Here is a 17,704-nt window from a genome sequence, read left to right on the forward strand (position 1 = left end):
ACCTCAGTCCAACTCAAATACCACTTACATGGGACTCAGTCTGTTTCCTAAACACTTCTAATACATGTGCATCCCAGCACAGTACATGCCATTCTGCCACACACAGTGTAAAAGCTGCTATTTATGGCAGCTGGACATAGACCCCCATCTGGTCACAGACCCTACATACATACATGTGCTTAATTGGATTAGCAAGAGTAGTCCCAGTCATGACACAAACACATACCTAAGTGTTTGTAGGATCAGTGCCTTAATCTACAACAAACTTTGCTCTTTGTATCCTCGTTATGCTAGGAATTCAACATATTTTCAAAGTTGACTTTTTTAAGTTACTGGTTTTTGGAGGTAATTTTTAAAGCACAAGTCAATCAAAAAGTTACCTGATATGAAAGTAATCCATGAGATGAGGTATTTATAAATAATGAACTTTCAATATTGCCTTCCTCTGTTGGCAGAAAGAGGACTCTGAAAGAAATTTTTCCCATTGCTGGAATCACCTACAGAGACAACATAAAAGCCTGCTGCTCAATAAAGTGAATTGCAGCCCGTTTCCTTTGACATTGCTTATCTTCTGATCTTTCTACATATGAATCCAGATGTATGAACCTCACAAATGCAGGGCTCCATCCTGCCAGGTGCTACACTCCCAATAAAAGTGCTGAGAGCACTCAGCAATGTGCAATGTTGAGCCCAGAATTTTTAGGATATCAAATAGTCAAGAGGACACTTAGCAGTCCATAGTACCAATGTCCGAAGCCTTGTTAGCCCAACAATCGATCCTCTGGAGTTAAGCAGAAGCTATAAAGTGAACAGTGAACTGAATGCATGAGCTATATAATGCTTAGTGAACTGAGTCAGAGTTAACATCGGGCATAGAGTTTGGCAATCAAATCTGGGCCTAAATCATAAAAACAGGACAAAGTTTATGTCTAGTATATCCTAACTCTTCCCCATTTATGTGAGCAAATTCAAGCTTGTTTTCTGAACTGTTCATCATCCAGCCCTAGACAAAACGTTGACTGGATATAAACAAATGGGAAGAAATATCAGCATACCAGAAGAGGGTGAAATCCAGGTTTTGTCCAATTGTGATCTCTGAAGTATATTTTTTACAAATTTTAAGTGTTCTTAAGCTTCACAGAGTTTTAGTTAAACAATTGTTCTGAAGCTTCTTAGTTTTGTAACTGCAATCCAAAAATCATTAAAAAGCAGTTTATTGTAAATTGCCCTTACAAAGAACCTCCAGGACTATACTCATGAGAGTGAGAATACAAAGCTATAAAAAGATCCAGGCCTGTGAACTTCTAAACACTAGAGAAGCACCATGGTACACATAATATAGAGAGATTTAAAAACATCTTAACGACAAAATCTTTCCTTTCTGAGCTATCATAAAGTGAGCCTCCTGAACTGTAGGAGTTTGGATTCTTCTCCTTACCTGTTCAGGTATCAGCGAAACAAAAGCACAAGCTAACAAATACAGAGAAAGAATGAGTTGGGGGGAGTGAGAAAAAGCGTGGAAAAGGAGCACAGAACAGAAACATTAGGCCAAAATAAACATGAAGGTTTGGCATGCCGCCACTGCATAGTTTCCAAGAGTACATTGACACTCACCCTGCTATGAACAGGAGACACATGAAAATGTCTATTAGCTGTAAACACTGAATTCACTACAACTTCTCTATCCCTACTAGGGTTGTAAGCATACAGCATTTTAGATCTGGGAAGTCCAAGTGACCTAATGGGGGGAAAAAAACAGAAAGCTTTACTGATTTTATAAACACTGGTAATTTGTAAGAAAAAATAAGAACAAATTCTCGTGTTATTAAAACATTTTGACATGGAACCATGTACCGACTTAACATATTTTAAGCTTACACAACCCACAAGTTGACCCATTAGAAATATAAAGAAAAAATAAACAACATTGAAACATAATCAATCAGTTACATGTAGCAAAAACCACCTAGTGTCACTAACAATTTGTGATTGGGTTTTGTTTTTTTTTTAAACTTACTGGGTAGAGATTTTTGAGGAAACTAATAAATTATGAGTAAGAGAAGCAAAGCCTTGCTTGGTCTGTTGACAAAATGATTTCTTACGCCATATATTTTTGGTAATAAGTTTGAAAGCTGTTTCCGATGCAGACAGTCTGTGCTTCTTCGGGAACATTCCTTGACCTCACAAGGGAATTGTGCTTGCTGGTAATTGATGGGATAAAGCTGCTAATCACTCTGTAAAAGTTTTCCTCTAGCCAAAACTGAAGTTGTAAAGAAACCCTTACAGATGCTACCAATGTATCTGGTTTAATGAGAGTTCATTTATTTTAAGTGTTCATCTTGTCCTGTAACGAGTCCATGCTCAGAGCTATAAAGGCAACTTACCTCATTAAGAGACCATCCAAAGACAGGAAAGCATTTAGTACACCTATAGGAATCACCTACAAATACTGATTACTCCAGGTTTTCTGTCTCAGTGGCCCATCCTCCTTTTAATGTCACATGTTCTCATTCCAAATCTCAAAGCTACCATTTACAACTAAACCCACCCCCCCATACTCAATGTTCCTCACACCCAAGAAATTTACAGTTTAATTTGCAGTCACAGGGTTGAGTCATATTTTTTGTGATGTAGGAGCAAAAAGAGCAGAGTACCTACACACCTTGTCTACACCACTCTTTTTTTCTGGAAAAAAAATAAATCTCTTAGTTAACACTGCCCTGGCTACACCAATGGGACAGGAACAGTCAAATGGCTAGCATACAAGGGTGTCTGTATTTTCACCAGGACTTGTTTGGTGTAACACTGCTAGGCAGCTGTCAGGAGGACCACGTGCTTAGAGTATTTCTAGGGAGCTCACTCTGATGATTTCCTAACTTTGTAAGTTCTTGTAAGTTCTCCCATAGCAAGGAATGATTTGGGCTAATGCTCTTTCATTCCAAACTTGCCCCCATATGATAGCACCTCACATTATTAATTAAAGAGAAATAATCTAAGATACTCACTGCATTCCAAAATGCAGAACTGAAGGATGAAAATGTAAGGCCTTCCCATCAGGTATCTCCGCTGAGAAGCTGAAAAAGAAAAAAGAATGATGAATAATTGTTGACATGCTATTTTGAAAATGAGGCAGCCTGCTACCTAACACACACAACATGACACTCGTCTTACTAGTGTGCTAATACTGACATGCTCTCCTAATTTTACCTCCTGAACACACTGTTCCATGGCTTTTCACAAATCCCTGTGGAGAGCAGCACTAGCCACACTTGTACAAGATTTCTAAGCTAAGGGATCGCTGCAGGTGAAAGGATTGCTCAGGCTAAAATACTGCTTTTGTTCAGAAGAGAATGTGGATGAAATCACCACAAGGACTGTAACACCATGTTTACAATATCCATAATCAGTTCCAGTTGCAAATCTTGGGTTAACAGATATTGCATTAACATCTCTTCCCCAAAGGCACATTGACGAAATAACCAAATAACGCCTGCCACAGATGTTAGTTTACTCTTTTCTACACTAGGGAAGTTTGCAAACAAAAATTCTCACCAGTTCTCACATATCGTAAGCTGCCAGTTACAGGTCCAGCAGAGACAAGGATGCCGGGTCTGGACCCATTTTCATCACTGTTTAGGCTTTTTAACAGGTTTAAATATGGTAATGAAAGCAGGTAGTGGCCCTGGGGCTTCGTCTACAATAGCTATGTGCACAGCATTAAACAGGCCTTAGAAATGTTCCTTACTGTTGATAATGCTTTCAACTAGTTCTAAAGTTACAGCAACATGCACAGTACAGACACTGCAAGCCCTTTCGTCCAGTCCTCCAAAGCGAGGTATAAATAGCAGTGCAGCTGGTGATGGTTAGGCAAGTAAAAACTTTAGGGCAGAGGTCTGCAACCCAAACAGCGAGAAGAGCCATGTTTCCAAATACAGTTGCAAAATCAATCCTTCAAGAGCCGTGATGCACGTGAATACGAGACAGTGCTTAATAAACAACACCAAACCGGACCCTCTGTCTCCCCTATTTTGAGCACAGTGCACACACAATGATTTGTACCAGTTAGAAAGTTAAGTTACCTCCATCTCCAGGCTTAACTCGCCTCAGCCCCCAAATCCACCCCCTGCCCCCAAGCTTTGCTCCGCATCCCACAAACCCATCTCCTACCCCCGTTTAACCTCTTCAGACCCAACCCCAGGTTTAACCCTGTCAGCCCCAGGACTTACCTGCCTCAGCAGGTAAATTCCATGCACTACCACTGCTCTTCCACAGCCCTCACCTTCCCCCCAATGGCTCTTCCCTGCCGCCTCCTTCTGCACGCGGCTACGCAGCTCTGGCAGGGCAGGCTCGGCTGCCCCTCCCTCCCAGCTCTCCTGCAGGCTGACTTCTGCCCACTTGGAGCATGCGAGCGGCTCCCGGCCCTGCTGGCTTCCCCTTTGCCATAGGTGACTGCTCAGAGGCACTGAAGGCTGCCACCATGCAACAAAAAACCTAGATGTGGTTTTAACAGTGGGCTTTAAGCGGCAGCAGCCTCTGGAGCTGCACATGGAGTCAGTGGTGGCAGCTCTCAAAGCAAACTGCATGCAACCTGGAGCCGCAGGTTCCCGACCCTGCTTTAGGGTATGCACTCTGCATATGCCCAAGCAGCGCCTCTCATGCCTACGCTGCTTTTTTTCCTCTGCAGTATCCAATGTGATCAACGCCACAGGGAAAGACTCCGGCAGCACGGAAAAGCTCTGACGGTGGAAGGCAGACAGGAAGGTTTCAGCAGGTCCCTGGGCTGGGAAAGGAAGAGACATTGTTTGCTGCACTTAGCTTACACACTACACTGTAGCAACACCTTGCTTTTCTCTTCAGTGGCTATACACACCCTAAACAAACACCACAGCCAATGTAGACAAGGCCTTTGTCACAGTCTGTGACCACGCTCATACACACAGGGCAGAAGAGAGGTACTCATCAGAAAGTGCAGCTAGAGAAAAAGTAACACCATCCTGAGGCACTCAAATACCTGAAACGGTACTGGGAATTAGGTGATTTTAACTGTTGCAGCTTTTAAATAGATTGGGCTCAGAGATGGAAATCTGCAAATACCATTACCATCAGAATCAATAGTTCTTACTGTACCACTAGAGCACACGAGGTCATCGCATGTCACAACCTGTACAAAGAGACAGACAGTCTGTGCAACAAAGCACTACCAGATTCCAGACAAAATACACCAAGTGAGTATCAAAGGGGGCAGAGAAGGAAGCAGAAGGATGGTGGTATTGATAACAATACCATTGTTACTTTTGCTAGGTCCACACCTTCATGGTTTGGGACTTTTAATATAAATAACCTAGCTGCTACAATCATCAATCTAGCTGTTACCACCTACAATCATCATTGTCAGCAATGTGGAAGAGAGGATGGTGACCTTTCTTAGCTAAATAAATAGATTCATTGGTACATAGACGAACAATGAATTGTCCAGCCATTCCAAAATTCACTTCTGTAATAGTAAGAGAGGAAGCCGTGCTAGTCTATACACTATCAAAACAAAAAGCAGTCAAGTAGCACTTTAAAGACTAGCTAAATAGTTTATTAGGTGAGTTTTCGTGGGACAGACCCACTTCTTCAGACCAACTTCTGTAATGTTATTCTTCAATAATTTTCTAAATTTCCACATGCACAGCACGGCATTTAATGCTGTTTAGCAGTCACTCAGTCTTCATGTCACCCTCCTATTTATGAGTTCACTGATGGCTGATCAGCCCCATTCTGAAGCCACAGAACATATCACAGAAGGGGCTGTTCGAGGGGTGTGGAGCACTTTTTGATGTTCTTTTCTTCTCTGCCTCTCCTCATCTGCACTGCAGCAGGACTTCTAAAACTGGGCCAGCCCCTCACAGATTACCTTTCTCCATGGGGGACGGCCTTGGGCAAGGTTCTTCCAAGTGTGGACACTAATGCTGCACTTTTTGATGTGTGCCTTAGCATGTCCTCATATCGCTTGCACTGGCCCCCCAATGCTCCTGTGTCCTTCCTCCAACTCAGAAAACAGAATCTGTTTTGAGAGCCATTGATCAGACATCGGAAACACATGACCAGTCCAAAGCAGTTACTGATGACCGATAATGGCTTCAATGCTGGTTATCTTCAACTCTTCCAGGATGCTGGTGTTCATGCGCTTATCCTCCCAAGAGATATTAGGATTCTCCTGAGGCAGTGTTGATGATATTGTTCAAGTGCCCTCAAATGATGCTTGTATGTTGCCAGGTTTCACATGCGTATAGTAGCACTGGACCCACCACCGCATGGTAAAAAAAGGGGCTTTGTCTTGCGATAGATGTCCCAGTTTCTGAACTTGCACGGCTCAGACAATGCTGGATTTCCACATCAATGTCAACTTTAGTGGAAAGATGACTCCCAAGGTCTGGGAAGTGCTCCACATTTTCAAGCAGTTCTCCATTGACTTTAATATAAAGTACATGAAATCGTCCCTTCAGCAGGGGTTGGTGGAGCACCTTGGTGTTTTTCATAATCAGTGTGAACCTGAGACCCTTTATGCTTCAGCAAAGGCACTTAGGATGGTCTGAAGGGCTGAAAGAGAAAGAGCAGCAACCATATTGTCATCAGCTTAATGGAGCTCCATGATGGAGGTTGTGGAGGTCTTGCTTTTAGCCTTCAGCCTCTTGAGCTTGAAAAGCTTCCTGTTCATTCTATAGACAATCTTCACACCATCTGGAAGCTAGCCATCAATGAGGTGAAGGGCCATAGTGGTGAAGATGCCCAACAGTGATAGGGCAATGACGCAGCCTTGTTTGACTCCCATTTTGACCTCAATATTGTTGCTCAATACTGTGGCAGTCATGCTGTCGTGAAGCAGCCTCAAGATGCTAATTAATTTTTTGGGGGCAGCCAAACTTTGAGAGGATGGTCCACAGAGCACTACGATTGACTGAGTTGAATGATTTAGTCAGGTCAATTAAACTCATGTATCAGATCTGGCTTTTTGTTCACATTTTTCTTGCAGTCGCTGGGTGGTGAAGACCATGTCTGCTGTTCCTCAGAATGGCTGGAAAACACACTGAGGTCATGGCAGAATTTCTGATGAGAGTGACAGGAATCAGTTTCCAAGGATTCGAGCTAAGATTTTCTCTGCTGTTGCCAGGACAGAGACGCCACAATAGTTTCCAGTCTTATTTGTCACCCTCCTTGAAGAGGCTGACAATCAGCGTGTCTCTGAAATCTCGCAGCATCTGCTCCCTATCCCAGATCTTGAGAATCAGGGGGTGGAGTTGTTTGTGGAGCTCTGGCCCACCTTCTTTGAAGACTCTGACAGGGATTCCATCTAGTCCAGATACCTTTCTGAACTTCATCACTTTGATGGCAGCTCGAGGTAGGAAGTGACACCTTACATTTACATTCACGATACAGTTACACCTTACATTTGATGCAGTGTAAGAAATGACGCTAAATGGAGGGCAGGTGCTGGTAATATCAACACTTCTGTGATTTGTGGGATATTCACGTATTTTTGATTGGTCAAATGGAACGTGTTTTCTGGAATTTGAAACTTTATTTTCATAATTACCTCTCACAGACCCCTTAGACATAATCTGCAGGGTCCATGGGCAACAGGTTGAAAACCACTGTCTCAGATATCTGTCTGCTCATGCAAAAGTATAAACAGAAAGAACTGGACATACCAGCGAATAATCAAATTAAGACATAACTGGCATCACATACATTTGGTGGGATAATTCATATGATTGGAATTTTAATGTAGCATAGTATGGCTTGTTCAAAATCAACAGGGGGGAAAAAGGGGAGGTGGTGTTTTGTACATCAAAAGATGCATACTCTCGGACAGAGGTCAAGATGAAATTTGGAAGCTGACTTGCTAAAAGTCTCTGGATAAGATTTAAAAGGGATAAAAACAAAAATTAAACAAAAAAAAATTGACATCATAGTAAGGGGTCTACTATAGACCATTTAACCAGAAAGAAGAACTGGATGAAGCTTTTATTAAACAACTAACAAAATAATTCCAAGCACAAGGCTTGCCAGTGATGAGGGACTCAACTACTCAGACATCTCTTAGGAAAACATCATAGCAGGGTACAGATTATTCAATACGTTCTTGGAATGCCTTAGAGACAACTTCATTTATTTATTACAAATCTGGGGAGAACAACTAAGGGAGAGACTACTGTGGATTTGGTTCTGACAAATAAGGACAGACTAGTTGAGATATGAAGGCGGAAGGCAACTTGAGTGAAACTGTTCATGAAATGCAAGTTCATAATTCTAAGGAGCTACAGGAAGGAAAACAACAAAATAAAAACGATGGACTTCAAGAAGGTAGAAATTGGCATAAAGTGCATTAGAAGGTAAAATTCTGTGGGAAGCAAGTATAAGGAAAAATAATTCAGGAGAGCTGACAATTTTTTAAACAGACGTTAATAAACACACAACAGCAAACTATCCCAATAGGTATCAAAATAGGAAATACGGCAAGATATCACTCCCTGGCTTAACCAGGAGATTTTCAAATTCCTGAAACTCACAAAAGATATTAAAAAAATGTGGAAACTAGGTAACTAGGTCAAATTACAAAAAGGGTGAACGAACACACACACACACACACACACAAAATGATAAAAGCTAAGGCACAAAATGAGATTAAACTCACTAGAGACATAAAGGCCAACAAAGAAACATTTTATAAATATACTGGACGCAAGATGACCACAAAATAAAGGGTAGGTCCATTCCTCCATGAGAACTGAATGGAAAATGCAGCAAGGTTAGCAATCATTAGATGATTAAGGACATACTGACATTACCACTTATGTCACTCAGCAGTGTTAACAGTCCAAACCCTGAATGACATACATTTCACCAGGGTTTGGCAGCCTGCAGCTCTGGAGCTGCATGTGACTCTTTAAGGAGCCATTTGCGTCTGAGAGCTGCTTCCACTGACTCCCCATGAGGCTCTGGAGGCTGCCACCACTTAAACAAAAATCTAAATTTAGTTGTCTGCCATTAAACCAACTGAATTTAGTTTTGTTTTTTAAGCAGCAGCAGCCAGAGCCTCTCAGCAGTCAACTGTGGTAGGGAGCCTGGCAGAGAAAGTCAGTTGGGCAGGGAGCCACCCCATGTGGGTGGAAGTCTAAGCCAGCAGTTGAGATGTGGGGAGCTTGCCCTAGCCTGTCCCTGCCAGAGCTGTGCAGCCGTGCTGAGGAGGAGGAGGAAATGGCAGGCAGCAGTGGGGGGTGGGGGGCAGGTGCTGGCCATGGCTGATGGAGAACTGCACGCTCTGAGGCAAGTTAAGCCTGTGGAGTGGTGGGGAGGTTGGGGTTCAGAGGGGTTAAGCCTGGGGGCAGGGGAGGGAGGTTGGGATTCAGGGAGGTTAGTCCTGGGGATGGGGGTAAGGTTTGGGGGCTGAGGCAGGTAAAGCCTGGACATGGGGGGTAACAACTTTCTAACTGGTACAAATCATTGTGTGCACTGTTCTTAAAACAGGTGTGAGAAAAAGCACAGTTTGATGTTATTTATTAAAGAATGTCTCCTATTCACATGCATTGCAGCTTTTGAAAGACTGATTTCATAACTGAATATAATTTACCTATAACTCACAAAAAATAAATAGAAATAGAATAGAAATAAATAAATAGAATACATACATAAATAAATATAAATAAGATACACCCATAAATAAATACAAAAGGATAAAACAGCTGCCTGCCAGTCCCCACTGCTCCCTGCTAGCTCCCTGTGTAGCAACACTAGACCGTATTGTATCTTTTACTGGAAACTTTGTATTACTATGCATCTCTGTACCACCCTGTGTCTTTGTAATAGGCCACATAGTTTTGTGTTACTCTTCAGATTTGTTATTTTATGCTACTTTGTACCTTTGTATTATCCTTTATATTTGTTCTTTTATATTCATAAGACACTTTGTGTCTAAAACTCCATTTTGAGAAATATGCTCTGATGTATTAGCTTTTAAACCTTGTTCTGTCTCTGTGTGAAGATAGGTGTGTGAGAGATCCATCTGGAAGTGTGAATGTGGATGCTTACCAAGCTACCCTCTCAAGCCGACCTGTCTGGACAACAAAGACTTGGTGGCTGAAGGACAATGAGAACGGAACTCTATAGCAGTGACCCACCCAAGGAGGAAGATTAAGTCCCATCCGTAGATGATGAGTCACACAGAAACCTGGGGCAGTGGAAAAGGATCAATCCCATCTGCCATTGGATTGGTGATTCATCGTGCCTGGGGCAGTGGGACAGAACCAGGACTATTGACTAAACGCTACAAAAGATGTGTGCACCACTACAAGATTGCATTATTCTCATCTTGTCAACATTGGAGCATTGATCCGGATAAAAAGAACCTGGCTGAACACATCTAATCCATCTGGCCAATGGATTAAAGTGAGCAACTTTGGGCAACTATAAGCAACCAAAAGACAGTGTGCGTATGTGTATGTATGGGTATGCCTGTAAGTAAACTAAGTATACTATATGCATATAATATCACGATGCTGTGTTTGCAATAAACATAGCATTCTGCCTTATCCCTCTGAAAATATCCTGTATGCTTCTTATAAGCATAACACTTGCAGCTTCCCGCCTGTCCCCACAACTCCCCTGGCTCCCTGCCAGCCCCCCACCAGTCCCCCATGACTCACTTCCAGGGCCCCTGCACTATCATGCCTGCCATCCAGCAATCACAAAGCTCTGCTACATTCCTGGCTTTTGGTCTCTTGGCCCCTAAACAACTTAAGTACAGATCAGTGCGACTTATAATGAATCTGCTTTCCTAAATTAGCAACTTATATGTGAAATGACCTATAGTGAAGGGTCTTATAACAAGGACCCCTGTATCTTAGAGAACTTGTAGATGACAGAAGTGTTTCCAAAGGACTGGAAAAGGGGAAACAGAATACCTACATATAAAAAGGGAAATAAACAACAACCTGGGTAATTATGGACCCACAAGCTTCATTTCAGAAAGATGACAGAGGAAACATGCACACAATCATTTGGCAAGCAATGAGAAATAAGTACTTGGAGAACCTCTCTAGTTTGGCACCCTCAGGACCTGACCAGTGCCCCATAAGAGAATTTGCCGGACCATGGGAGGTCAATATTGTCTATCAGCATTACCAACTCTTCCACTGCTTACTGGGCTCTTAAAAGACATCATCGTCATCAATAACCATGGGATCTGTGCCCATTGGTGTCTCATGCCTCTCTCACTACTTCCTTCCATCTTTCCCTGTCCAGTGCAGGGTGGCTTAGTTTCTTTAGACTCGCACCAATCTACTACATCATCTACCCATCTTCTGTGGGGTCTGACTCTCCTGTTCAAACCATTCATTATGCCGAATACCAGGGTCTTGATTTTTCATTCATCGTTCATTCTGCATATATGCCCGAATAGCTGTAACTTCTGTTGTATAACCTTCTGCAGCAGGTTCTCTTTCGGCTGTACCTTCCTATAGAATTCCCTACTGGTGACTTTCTGCACTCATCCTATTCTCAGGATCTTTCTATAACAACTCCTCTTGAATGCCAATATTCTTCTCTTCTAATCTTTCATTACCACCCATGTCTCACATCAGTACAACATGCTGCTGAACACTCAAGTTTTCAAGATGCTCAGCTTCATTCCTAAGCTAATCACTTTGCTTTTCCAGATCTTATCCATCTCCTTCAAACTTGCTCTTACTTTCACTTGTCTAGCAGCTATTTCCTTCTTACAGTCTAGATTACATGTTATGTTGCTCCCCAGATACTGAACTTCCCTATGTTCTCTAGGTCAATCCCATCTAAACTGATCTTCCTTCCTAATTCCTTATCTCCAAATACCATTGTTTTTGTTTTTAACAATGTTCATAATCAGTCCGTACCGCTTCCTTTCCTCATTTGCACCTGCACCGTTTCCACTAGCTTCTCCTCATCTTCCCTCAACAAACCTCAAGTTACAAATTCTTATCCTGTGCACAGGGGTAAATTACAGCTAGAACTAGGACTGGCAGCTGGAAATCAACTTTACGGGACCAGGGGAAACTTGGCCGCACCCACAAGTGGCTGTCCAGCTAACTAGAATCAAACTGGATTACAGATGATGCCAGACAAGAGAGTGTCAAATTACAGAGGTTCCACCTGTAGTGATGAAAAGTGAACATGGATTTGTCAAGAATAAACCATGACAAACCAACTTAATATCCTTCTCTGATACGGTAACAAGCATTGTGGATAGAAGAGAAATAGCAAATGACATATTTCAACGTTAGTAAGACTTCTGATACTGTCTCATGTGACCTTCTCATAACCAAATTAGGAAATGTGGCCAAATGAATGTACTACAAGGCGAGTGCAGAACTGGTTGGAAAACTGGACACAGAGAGTAGTTATCAAAATCAAGCTGAAAGGACACGCGACGTAGGGTTTCACAGGGATCTGCCCTGTGTCTTATTCTACTCAATAGCTTTTTAAATTATTTGGATAGTGGCACAGAATGTACACTTGCAGTTGTGGGTGATATCAAGCTGGGAGGGTTGCAAGTGCTTTGGAGGATGGGATCAGAATTCAGAATGACTTGGGCGCACTGAAGAAATGATCGAAAATAAATAGGATAAAAATCCAAGACGGACAAATGCAAAGTACTACACTGAAGAAGAACTAATCAATTGAGAAATACCAATTCAAAACGGGACATGACTGCCGAGGAATATGAGCCAACAATGTAATATGGTTGAGGCGAAACAAAAGCAAATACCATTCTGTTATGGGAGAATTGTAAGTCACACACAGGACCTCAACTGGAGTATTATGTCCAATTCTGGGCACCACACTTCCACAAAGGTGTGGATAAACTGCAGAATTGTTGATGACAGCACCAAAAAAAGTAAAGATCTATATTACATGACTTACTATGAAAAGATTGTCACAATTGCGTTTATTTAGTCTGGAAAAGAAAAGCCTGAGGGAAGACATGATAACAGTCTTCAAGTACATAAAAGAAGAGGACAATACATTTTTCTCCTTATCCCCTGAGAACACTACAAGAAGAAATGGACTTTCAGTGCAGAAAGGGAGATTTAGCTTAGACATTAAGAAAAACTTCCAAACCATAAGGGTAGTTAAGCGCTAGACAAAATTATCTAGGGTGATAACTTCTGTCTGATCTGTTTTTAAAATCCTCTAAAAACATATGACAGGGATGGTCCATAATAATTAGTTCAGCCTATACGCAGGACACTGGACAAGGTGGCCTATTAAGGTCCCTTCCAGTCCTGCATTTCTATGATTCCAATAAGTTTCACCTCTGGCAGTTTTTGGAATATGACACTGTTAACAAAACTCTTTTTTTTTTAATGTTATCCTCTTTTTAAAAAGAACTTAGCCTCAGTAATGGATTCATCTCAAATTATGCCAATTTCTCTTCTGGACAAAAATCACATGCCTCAAAAAGCACATGAGGCTTCCATGAAAAATAATACTGGAAACACTGAAACATCAAAGGGGGAATAAAGCCTTGTTAAAAATAAAAACAAACCATGTTTCCAGCTATTTTAAGATCTCAAATTCCTTCTTTGCCCACGAAAGCTTATGCTCCAAAATATCTCTTAGTCTATAAGGTGCCACAGGACTTCTTGTTGTTTTATAAAATTGGTGAGTGTCAATGCATTAAGTAAGTGGATGAATGTAATGAGGCCTTACTTTCAACCTGAAGTTTTTTGTTTTTTTCTTTTGGTCTTTCTGCAACACACTAGCTTTTGCACCTTGGATCCAATGAGTTCCAGCTTTTCAGGGAACGTGTGAGCATCAGTGGGCAGAACCCTGCTGATTTTGGTGAATACAGGATGCTCAAAGCCCCTTGCATAGAAGTGATGAATGTGGGACAATAGTATGGGGAAGGGAGTCCTGCAGAGACCCAACATGCAGTAGACGGGGTAACTGATAGGTTACAGGGAGGCACACAGAGCCCCTGGCATTGGGAGATATGAGGGCAGAGAAAAACAGGACAAGCTTGAAAATGTGAGTTCTAAAAACTCAAATGCAAGAAAGGAAATGAAAAGAACTTAGCTAATGTCTGAGTTATTTTTAACATCCATAGGTGGCTTGAGGTGGTTTCCATACAGGGTGCACAGTGTGGGTCAATGGCTCTCAGCACCCCACCATAGAATTTGTTAGAGCATCCCTCTTAACATCTCATGATTCTTTTTTGGAGGGGGAGGGGGTAAACCCCTGACTTCTGAATTCTTAGGATTGTTAATACTATAACACAAACTCACTTCTATACTTTGCACAAGACTGCAATGCAGGATTGGCAGTAATTTTTGCAGGAGGTCCACTCCACAAATGCTGGTAAGTCATTCCAGGCTGCGCATTTCTACCACACAAAGGGAGGACGTGCACAGAGTCCAGGTGCAGGAAAGAACTCCAAGCTGGAGCAGGGTACTGGGATGCAGGAATAGGGTGGGCTGGTGGCTCTGGGAGGAAGTTTGGGTCAGAGGGGGTTCTGACCTGGGGCAGAGGTTGAGGTGTGAGAAGTGCAGGCTCTGGCTGGGAGGCACTTACCACAGGTGGCTCCCAGCCAGCAGTGCAGGAGGGCTCAGGAAGACTGCCTGCATGCGTCACTGCCCCACACTGCTCCTACAAACAGCTGGCTGTTCCCGGCATGTCTCTGTGCACCTCTTGGGAGACAAGGGTAGCGGGTCTCTGTGCACAGCCTGAAAATGTAAACACCCCTCCCCCAGGGCTACCAGTAGCTGATTTTCAGCCAATGGGAGCAGTGGGGATGGTGCTGAGAAAGCCACCTCCCTCAACCAGGGGAACACACAAGAGATGTGCCAGCAGCAGCCAGCCACTTTTGTGAGCAGAGTGGGGCAATGGCATGCAGGCAGTCTAGGAAGAGTCCAGCTGTGCTGTGGGACTCTTAGCAGCCTGAAGATCACAAGGGGGCAGCCAAAGAGCCATATGCAGCTCCAGAGCCAAAGACTGACAGCTCCTGTAAACTGCTGTCAGTCACAGGGGGCTGGACAGAAATATTGGACAGGCCGGATCTGGCCCATGGGCAGTATTTTGCCTGCTCCTGCTATAATGTCTTCAGAACAAGGGCTCTCAGGTCCGATCGCACTTGGAAGTGTAAACCAACCTACCTTTATAGATCAAGGCTGTGAGAAACTTCACGCCCCGAGTGCTGTGGTCAGGTCAAATCAACCCACAGCATAGACACAGCCAAGTCAACGAAAAATTCTCCCAGAAAACTAGCTACTGCTTCTCAGAGATGTGGATTAATTATGTTCACAAAAAAACACCCTCCACTGATGTCAGAAGTGCCTACACCATGGTTTCCCACACTGAGGGGTGTGTGGCCCCCCGCCCATTCCCAGTATTCGCACCACTCCAAGAAAGAATCACCCTTTGCTTCCAGCTCTCAGCCCCGCCACTTTGCATGGGCAACCTGGCGCAGCCACTAGAAGAAACAGGTAGCCAGCAAAGAACCACATAGAACTAGCTGCCTCCTGCAAAAGGAAGTGAGTGTGGGTTGGGGGAGGAGGGAGAGGAGGATGGGGTAAGATGGGGGCTGAGGGTGTCTGGCTCTGGAGGAGGGGAAGGGGATTGGATTAGAGCAGTGGGCTGGGGGTACCTGGCTGCTCCTGGGGGAAGGGGAGGACACTGAACCACATATTATATATTTATTTTTAATCTGAGTTTATATCTATATAGATATATAAAAACAAATTTATAAGTTATATATTATATAGATGTCTGAAAATTGTGGGTCCTGGGGGAACAATTTTTTTAAGGGAACTTTATAAGGAAGATTGAGAAACACTGTTGTCACTCTCAAAAACTTTGGCAGAAAACATGTATTGCTTGGATATTTGTTTTACATTTAAATTATCTCTCTATTTTTTTTTAAATTTCCTCCCAGGCAACAGAATAACCTCATCACATAAATGTGTCTATCACACAGCTCCCTGACCATCTAGGAAGAGAGGGAGATTGGTGAGCATAGAGAACAGGGGATACAGCCCCCTAATATTATACTGATAAATTATACTAAGTGTAGGTGCCTTAAAATACATTGTCAATTTCAAATTTAAAAATGTGTTTTTAAATCACTGATTTTTGTCAACTTCGCTTCTAACAACTGGACCCTAAAATATAAGAAAATTGTAACAAATTAGAATGAAAATAAGTAATTTAAGGGTTTGAATAGACAGACTACTTAGGCAAAGAAATAGAGTTTCTAAAAAAGTTTCCAACATCCAAAAAATGTTTATTTATCGTTCTTCAAATAGTTTAGTAGATTTTCAAAACCTACTATTTTTTAACGTGAACTATTCATTGGACACAAATAATTGTTGGCAAAAGTAAGGTCAGTTTTGATACTCAAATAAAAGAATACTTTAGGAAATTGGATACTTAGTCATCTCTGGGGCTTAAATTGGACCCATTAATTTAGAACACCCATCTAACAATTTCCTCTGCAACATCATCATCTCGCTGCCAGCAGGCCTTCACGCAAATGCAACGCTGGAAGCCTGACTTCATTTTTGTCTACACAGGGTTAAGTCGTTTTTGTAACTTAATCTATAGCATTAAGGAGGAAAAAGCAAGTGCTCATAAAATAGGAACTTTCATGCGATAAAGTTGGAATATTTTCTAAATTTCTTTTTATTTATTTAACGTTTTATTATTTTTTAAAAAATTGAAAAATAAAAAATTAATACTACTAATAAATAATAATTTAATAATTTTATTTATTTAATTATTTAAAGTATTGGCCATCTTATTTTTTTAAGCATGTTTATTTTCTTATCAGGGTAAAACAAATCCATTCAATTTAACCAATACTTGTAATTTTATCAGGAGTTTTGCAATATTTAGCATTTTCTCCTACACTTACTGCAGTAGTAATGAGATTGTTGGGAGAATCTTAACTTTCACTTTAAAAAGTTTCCAGGCCTCGTGGCTGTGGCTCAGAAACCAGAAGACAAAAAAAAAAAAAAAAAAAGTGTTTTAAAACAATTGGCCTGATTTGAGAGTGAAAGGGGTTCAATTCATGAGTTTTGAACAGCTGAGGTTTCAGCACTCTGACACCTTAGTGACTCAGGCTGTGCCTCCCAAAACCAATGTTAATTCTGAAAAGTTAAGTCGGGATAGTTATTCACGTAGAAAGTGTTTCACATCAAAATACTTAAACCTGGGTACATGTAAAAACAAACAACTAACTTGATCCAATTCTGAAAAATGCTGAGCACTCCCTACTCCCATGGGTTCCACTGACAGCTTCCCAATGCTCCGTGCCATGACAAGTCAGTCTATTCATGAACTTTGAAAATGCTGGCCCAGTTCTGCAGAATTTCGTACCACAGAAAAATCTCAATTGTCTGACATAATTGGGACCAACCAATAGTAGGATAACTGAAAATGTCAGACAACTGGTGGAGGGCCTCTTCTGCAGTGAAGTACGTACTGTTCACAAAATATACTTCTACTGTGTTAGCATTCACCCTTCTCAGGTTAAAAATCTGTGCAAGACATTCTGCTTGTGGATCTTAATACTTTGAATTTTGGTATTACCTCTTTATCCAAAATTCACAAAAATTAGCCAAAGTGCACAACATCCTTGTGAAATACACAGGAAAATATATTCTTAATGAAACAGAATTAGTAATCAAAT

General features: G+C 41.9%; 1 protein-coding gene across 4 annotated transcripts in view; it reads right to left on the reverse strand.

Moving 5' to 3' along the window:
• Positions 1-17,704, reverse strand: part of TMEM131L (transmembrane 131 like) — a 164,146-nt gene that overhangs the window by 90,782 nt on the left and 55,660 nt on the right. For 3 of the 4 annotated variants that reach the window (XM_074993152.1, XM_074993151.1, XM_074993154.1), the window contains exons 4-6: positions 3,006-3,074; positions 1,615-1,738; positions 381-497 (exon numbers count right to left, since the gene is read on the reverse strand). In XM_074993152.1, the coding sequence (XP_074849253.1) occupies positions 381-497; positions 1,615-1,738; positions 3,006-3,074 (310 nt within the window). The remainder of the gene's footprint in view (positions 1-380; positions 498-1,614; positions 1,739-3,005; positions 3,075-17,704) is intronic. The other variant, XM_074993153.1, reaches the window with a different exon arrangement.

The sequence above is a fragment of the Carettochelys insculpta genome, chromosome 4 (assembly GCF_033958435.1).
Source record: "Carettochelys insculpta isolate YL-2023 chromosome 4, ASM3395843v1, whole genome shotgun sequence".
In the NCBI taxonomy this organism is placed as follows: domain Eukaryota; kingdom Metazoa; phylum Chordata; order Testudines; family Carettochelyidae; genus Carettochelys; species Carettochelys insculpta.